This window comes from Berghia stephanieae, chromosome 8 (genome assembly GCF_034508935.2).
Source record: "Berghia stephanieae isolate SIO BIC M18660-M18661 chromosome 8, UCSD_Bste_1.3, whole genome shotgun sequence".
NCBI lineage: Eukaryota > Metazoa > Mollusca > Gastropoda > Nudibranchia > Aeolidiidae > Berghia > Berghia stephanieae.
The window spans coordinates 32,677,807-32,685,306 of record NC_088367.1 but is presented as its reverse complement, the minus strand read 5'-3'; the positions used below and the strand labels follow the sequence as shown (position 1 = coordinate 32,685,306).

Below are 7,500 nucleotides of genomic sequence, written 5' to 3'. Positions count from 1 at the left end.
AAAAACAGATCAAATGAATGTTTCAGGTTTCCCCTTTATCAACAAAACAGGATGAATGAAACGCCACAGATGAATGAGATAATGTGGTAGTGGCATAGTTATGATTCATCTTTCTTCGTGCAGCAACATTTACATTATCCAAAAACAAAGTGATGTATAAACAAAATAAATCTTTGACAAATTCTCAAGTTGAAATGGTTTGACAAAGTGCCAAACGCTGACCTTTGGACAAAGACAAACCAAGAACAAATGGATGTCCAGGTCAGGTGTAGAAAGTGGTGATGGGTTGGCCATACCCTATGGAAGGAGTCCTATAATATAACCAAGCAGGCTCTTGAATGGAACCAGCAGGGTAAGAGGGAACAGGGTCGTCCAAAAACAGACTTGGAGGAGAAGCCTTCACCAGGAGCCAAAAGGCAAAAGTCAAGTAAGTCAAACAAAATAAAAATAAATAACAATACGTAATGAAATGTAAGCTGCTCTAAATTTATTGAATGAAGACAGATAATGTGGATGTTTCGGGTTTCCCCTTTATCAACAAAACATGGTGACTGAAAAATAAAGGATGAATTCCTTCAAGCTTCAAGGAGGAAACAAAGTGAAAGTTTTAAATGCAAGCCTTCAGAATATACAACAACAAAAAAAAGAGCATTTATATAGCGCAATATCCATTAAACATGCTCAAAGCATTTTGTTTTTGTTTTAAAGGGTTTTACAGCACAAGCAAAAAAAAAAAAAAATAAAATAAATAAATGTGCACATACCATTTTTTAAAAACATAAAAAATCTATATAACATAAACATTATAAACTTATCTATACCTAGAATACAAAAACAAAACAAAACGATCAAAAGCAAAAAAAACAAAAAACAAAAGAAACCCCCCCCCCCCCCAAAACAACAACAAAAACAACATAAAAAATCTAAAAAACAAAAACTTGATAAAATGATTTTTACCCAGGCATGTCTTTTTATCATCTCCCAGTTTAAAGCCTGGTCTACACCAACACCTGGCACCGTGTGACGTCGTCTTACACTTGTGGTCACATCCACCATTCCTCACTTTACACGATGTGGACAAATCTGGGGATAATAAAAGAAACAGTCTGAGACTTCCAACATCCTCGTCATCATATTAAGATTCTACCAAACAAATAATCTTGACTCATGCATTTATACAGTGCAATATCCACTAAACGTGGTCAAAGCACTTTACAAGGGGTCCCTGGTCAACAGCAACACTTAACATGCAGGACATATCATAATGCCTGTTAGGCGATATTACAATTTTTTTCAGACAGAGACAACGCTGTTAACAGCTGGGTACTCATTTACACTTTTTAAAAAAGTATGCTCTTCCGCCACGACATAATAAGATATCACCGCCTAGGCATTCCACGAAGGAATATAGATATTCCATCAAACAAGATGTCTGATGTTAACAGGAATCACCCATTGTTGTCCAAAGTGAGCAAATTGGGGGTTAATAATCTAGCGAGCAAAGGGGTAAAAAAAACAAACTTGTGGACCACTCTCCTCCTCCTTTCCTCATGCATTTATACAGTGCAATATCCACTAAACGTGGTCAAAGCACTTTACAAGGGGTCCCTGGTCAACAGCAACACTTAACATGCAGGACATATCATAATGCCTGTTAGGCGATATTACAATTTTTTTCAGACAGAGACAACGCTGTTAACGGCTGGGTACTCATTTACACTTTTTAAAAAAGTATGCTCTTCCGCCACGACATAATAAGATATCACCGCCTAGGCATTCCACGAAGGAATATAGATATTCCATCAAACAAGATGTCTGATGTTAACAGGAATCACCCATTGTTGTCCAAAGTGAGCAAATTGGGGGTTAATAATCTAGTGAGCAAAGGGGTAAAAAAAACAAACTTGTGGACCACTCTCCTCCTCCTTTCCTCTGCCCCCCCCCCCCCCCCCCCCAACCTTCCAACATAACCTTTCCCTTGATAATATTATCAACATCAATACAACATACCACAATTGGTCTCATCCGAGCCATCTGTGCAATCTTTCCGTCCATTGCACATCTTATGGAGGCCCATGCATTTCTCATTCTTACACACAAACTGATCTGGTCGACACTTTCTGGGTCCTGCAAGGTTCAACAACAACAACAACAAAATCAATGAACATGTGATTTGATACAAGGGTTTTGTATAAAAGCTACTCTTTTGACAGATGTGATCCTTCTTCTTCTTCTATTCTTCTTTTTCTACTTCATATTCTATTTATTATTCTTATTTTTCTTCTCATTTTACACCTGAGTACGGTGAGAGAATGTGAGTAAAGAGCCTTTTCCAAGGACTTAACTATGTGCCGAGCGAGGAGCGAACCCAGGTCCTTCTGATCCAAAAGCGAGTGTCATACCACAAGACCATATAGCCGCACATTTAACATTTCTAGAAATTTTTAAAAAAATCAAATTTCCAATTTCTGATCATTTTGACATAAAATCAATTTCTTTCATCTAAATTATTCTAACATAAAACCAATTTGATCAACAGTAACCTATTTTGTGCTGCTATGTGGTCTAGTGTACATGTCTCGTCCTACATGTGAGGTGTTACTGTTGGCCACGGACCCCTTGTAAAGCGCTTTGAGCACGTTTAGTGGATATTGCGCTATATAAAAGCTTGATTTTTTTACCTATTTTCAGGTCTGATTTCCAAATATTCTAATGATCTCATTGTTGTAATAGAAATACATTGGGTCTCAAACCAACACAAAATATCATCAATACAACAAATGTTAGAGGGTCCCAATAGCTCAGTTGGTAGGACACTCGCTACACAAGCAAAAGGACCAAGATTGATCCCAGGTGCAGTCAAGATTTTTTCTGCCCCCCCCCCACTGTCCACCCAGGAGCGAAAAGGTAGCTGAGTCTGATAGAATGGCCAGAAAGCACTTTGCGACAGGCTAGCATCCTAACCAAAAGATAGCAAGCAATTGCTATTGTCCGTTTCATGCTATAGGAACGGGGATAAACTCCAGCTCCATGTGCCTGGTTGGCTCTGAAGGTCTACTTACTACTGCCTACACCAAAGTTAAAAATCAAGCCCATAATTGGGCAAAAAGGATGTGAACATGGAATATGACGCATTGGGTCATCGATTTAAAATGGTTTTTCCGAGACCACTTACTGCAATCCTTCTCATCACTGTCATCAGCACAATCCACATTGCCATCGCATCTCATCTTTAGGTCAATACAGAATCCAGAATTGCATCGGAACTGGTCTTTGGTACACGGTAACAACGCTGTCAGGAAAATAAATAAATAAATAAATTTTTAAAATAATAAATAAATAAATAAATAAATAAATAAATAAATAAATAAATAAATAAATAAATAAAATATTCAACATTAACAAAAATATATTTCAGACTGAAAAAAAAATTAACAAAAAAATTATTTTTTTGAAAAATATTGCTTTATATTGTGCTTTCCTATGTTAATACTATGTGCACTTTTTTGCAGGTCTGATAACCCAATTCCTTATGGGCTCATTGTTGTAATGGAAACCTAAAAAAAAAATGACGCAAAATATTGTCCATTACAACAATGTTAAACTAGGCCTATAATTGCGTTAAGATGTCAGACCTGCATATATGCACACATCGCGATAGCATTATGCTCTTAAGTCAGTGGCTCTCCAACTGTTTTGGGTGGTCTGCGAAAATTTGGTCAATTTTACTATTATTAATAAAGGACTTGAAACACAAGATAAAACGCAAGTTCCATTAGTTTCTTTAACACTTTCAGCGCTGAGACTTTAATAGCATTTCCGTCACAAAATGGCTGACACCTGATTGAGGCAGCATGAGAATGACAAGCTAAGACAAAGCGACATTCAAATTCGGCACAAAATCTCAATTAAAATACCCCCCTAGAGCCACTTGAATGTTCTGAGGAAAGAAATGATACCATTGGTTCAATTTATAGTACTTTAGTAGATAGTAGGATTGGATTACATTATTATTTTTGCCTTTCAAGACTGGCTACACTGTGCAGCCATTGGCCAGTAGAACAGATTCTTCTCTGACCGCACAGTGCGGCCAATGGCGCTGAAAGAGTTAAAGATAAAAACCAAATTATTACATAAATTGATTACGTTTGAATGAAATCAGTTTATGAAAATGAAGAGTTGCAGGCTTTATCAGGCCCACTGCATCCACGGGTCTATCACAATTTTAAGCAGGGGACTGCAAGATGGTCCAAAATTTCATAGCGGACTGCTGATTGAAATGTTCCAAATACTTTGAGAGTCATTGCTTGTTGTAAACATTTCCAATTAATGTTTTAAACTAGTTTTTTAAAAATAGTGAATGGAACAGTGTGCATTTAATAAATAAGCAGAATGAGACATGCAGCCTATTAGGGAATTATACCATTTTCGGACAAAGACAACCCTGTATTACACCAGTCGAGGAAGACTGATTTTTGGGATGTTTTTCATTCTTGTATTTTTATTTCTTGTTTAGTCTGGCACTGTTTTATCACACTTTTTCAAATCTTTATCTTTTTGATAGAACGAAGTTGACGTCACTCAGCTATTTGTTATTGGTTTTGCCATCCATGTTTATGAGTAATTTTCACTAAACTGTATTAACCAGACTATATCAGTTCATGGTTACACATCGTTTTGTGTGTTGGTCCGTTACTTCCGATAGCAATGTTGTGAGATTCTTAGCCAAGGGCATACTTTCTATAGATAGATTGAAGATGACATCACTCAGGTTTTTGTTATTGTTTTTTTTTGCCATCCATGTTTATGACTAATTCTCACTAAACTGTATGAACCAGACTATATCAGTTCATGGTTACACATCGTTTTGTGTGTTGGTTAGTTAGACTTCCGGATAGCAATGTTGTGAGCTTCTTAGCCAAGTGCATACTATCTATAGATGCTGTGTGCTTGGCTAAGAAACACACAACATTATCATCTGGAAATATAATGGACCAGCACACAAAACTATCAGTAACCTTGAACGTTTATAGTCTGATTAATACAGTTTAGTGAGAATTACTCAAAAACATGGATGGCAAAAAAACAATAACAAAGACCTGAGCGACGTCAACTTTGTTCTACCTATAAATAGAATAAGCTGATGTCACTCGGGTCTTTGTTTTTTTGTTATCTGTGTATATGAGTAATTCTCACTAAACTGTATTAACCAGACTATAAACGTTCAAGGTTACACATAATTTTTTGTGTGTTGGTCCATTATACTTCGGATGGCAATGTTGTGAGTTTCTTAGCTAAGCTATCCTATCTATATCAGTGCCTGCTCCATAACTTGTCAAATTGAAAATCCTTACTGCAGTTGGTTTCATCTGATCGATCATCACAGTCAAAATCACCGTCACATTCCCAGTTCTTGTTAATGCAAAGGCCGCTGGTACAGTTGAAATCTCCCTTCTGACAGTGACCTGTAGGAAAAAAAAAAAAAAAAAAAAAAAAAAAAAAAAAAATATATATATATATATATATATATATATATTATATATATATATATATATATATATATAAATTAATTAATTAATCAATTAAAAAATATTTAAGAGCATTGCTATGAGAATTCTCTTTTTGTTACATCTGCATTATGTATATTTTTGTCAAAATTATGATACTATCAAATTTACAAGGAAAAAAATATCATCTCCCAAAACTGTAACTATACATTCGACTATTTCCCTCCCAGCCAAAGACTCCGGTCAGGGTCAGGACAAAACTAAGTAATCTCATTCCAAGACAAAGACAGAAAGTAATTGGAAAACAGATAAAGTGGGATAGAAGACACAGCAAGTACCTCCCTGTCCACTATGGGAGGTCGGGATCCCCACCCAGAATGTGTGGGATAGTCAAACTGATGGGGTCATTGGAGGAATGCAAATACTTGAGCTTGAGCTTTTATAAAGCGCAATATCCACTAAACATGCTCAAAGTGCTTTACAATGGGACCCTGACAACAGCAACGCGTAGAACGAGACATGACGCCCGAATGGCGATATTCAATTTTTTCGGACAGAGGCAACGCTGTTAACAGCCAAGTACTCATTTTACACCTGATGTTATTATCATACTACTCGACCTTAGTGCTGCTTTTGATATACAATACACCATACTCTTTTAATTGACAGACTTAAGACACTATACGGATTTGGGGGTACTGTTGTTGACTGGTTTTCATCTTACCTCTCTGACAGAATTCAATCAGTGTCTGTAAATCGACATGACTTCTCTTCCCCTTGTTCCCTATCTTTTAGTGTACCACAGGGTTCAGTCCTGGGACCCTCTTTATTCACCCTCTATATCAGACCATTAGGTGACATCATCTCAAAATATTTTATTAAGTAGCCTACCATTTTTACGCAGATGACACCCAATTACTGTTTCCCATTAATATCAACAAACATCTCAATGTTATAGCGGATATAGAAAATTGTATCTCTGAGATTAGTGACTGGATGTGTTGCAACAAACTCAGGTTAAATGAAAACAAAACAGAGGTGTTGCAAATTACAAGATTTGTGTGGTTTTTAACATGCCAGTTCTATATTTGTATATCATACATGATGTGTTGACGTAAAGCGCCAGTGAGCAATTCTAAATTGGAACTAGGCGCTATATAAATTCATTGTATATTATATTATATTATATTACACCTGAGTACAGTGAGAGAATGTGAGTAAAGAGCTTTTTCCTAGAACTCAACTATGCGCCGAGCGAGGCTCGACCCAGGGCCTTCCAATCCGAAAGCGAGTGTCATACCACAAGACCAACAAAGCCGCAAAAATACAGGGTTAGTAATCTACTTCTGTAAGTGGTTTAACCCTACGGTGACTTACCACAGCCCAATTCGTCCTCCCAGTCCCCACAGTCATTCTCCCCATCACACAAAAACTCGTGTTGGATACATCTCTCTGTAGCTTTGCACTGAGTCTCGTGCTCCGTACACATTGCCTTCTGGTTGCCTGCGTAATTGTGGAGAGGAGGAAAAAGTAGAAATACAGTGGTATTGATGATGATATGATGATGATGATGATGATGATGATGATGATGATGATGATGATGATGATGATGATGACAAAAATGATGATGTTAATGACAATGATGATGATGATGATGATGATGATGGTGACAAAAATGATGATGTTGATGGTGGTGGTGGTGGTGACAATGATGATGATGATGATGATGATGATGATGATGATGATGATGATGATGATGATGAAAATGCTGGTGATGAAGGAAATGATGTTGATGGCGGTTGTGGGAAGCCCAAAATGTTAGGGGTAAGGATGCATCCCATCTCTAAAACGGACGACATAAAATTGAAACCCAACCCAGCTGGCGATGATGATTCCCCCTGACTCACCACAATCTCTCTCGTCACTTCCATCTGTGCAGTCAATCTCACGGTCACATTTCCACATCATGGCGATGCATGATCCGTCCAGACAT

At 37.1% G+C, this 7,500-nt stretch overlaps 1 protein-coding gene across 2 annotated transcripts in view; it reads right to left on the bottom strand.

Annotated features, from left to right (window-relative positions):
• Nucleotides 1–7,500, bottom strand: part of LOC144978544 (low-density lipoprotein receptor-related protein 4-like) — a 157,974-nt gene that overhangs the window by 43,204 nt on the left and 107,270 nt on the right. For both annotated transcript variants that reach the window (XM_078924756.1, XM_078924757.1), the window contains 6 exons: nucleotides 7,415–7,500; nucleotides 6,885–7,010; nucleotides 5,355–5,465; nucleotides 3,176–3,292; nucleotides 2,011–2,127; nucleotides 958–1,083 (listed from right to left, as the gene is read on the bottom strand). The exon at nucleotides 7,415–7,500 is cut by the window's right edge and continues 31 nt beyond it. In XM_078924756.1, the coding sequence (XP_078780882.1) occupies nucleotides 958–1,083; nucleotides 2,011–2,127; nucleotides 3,176–3,292; nucleotides 5,355–5,465; nucleotides 6,885–7,010; nucleotides 7,415–7,500 (683 nt within the window). The remainder of the gene's footprint in view (nucleotides 1–957; nucleotides 1,084–2,010; nucleotides 2,128–3,175; nucleotides 3,293–5,354; nucleotides 5,466–6,884; nucleotides 7,011–7,414) is intronic.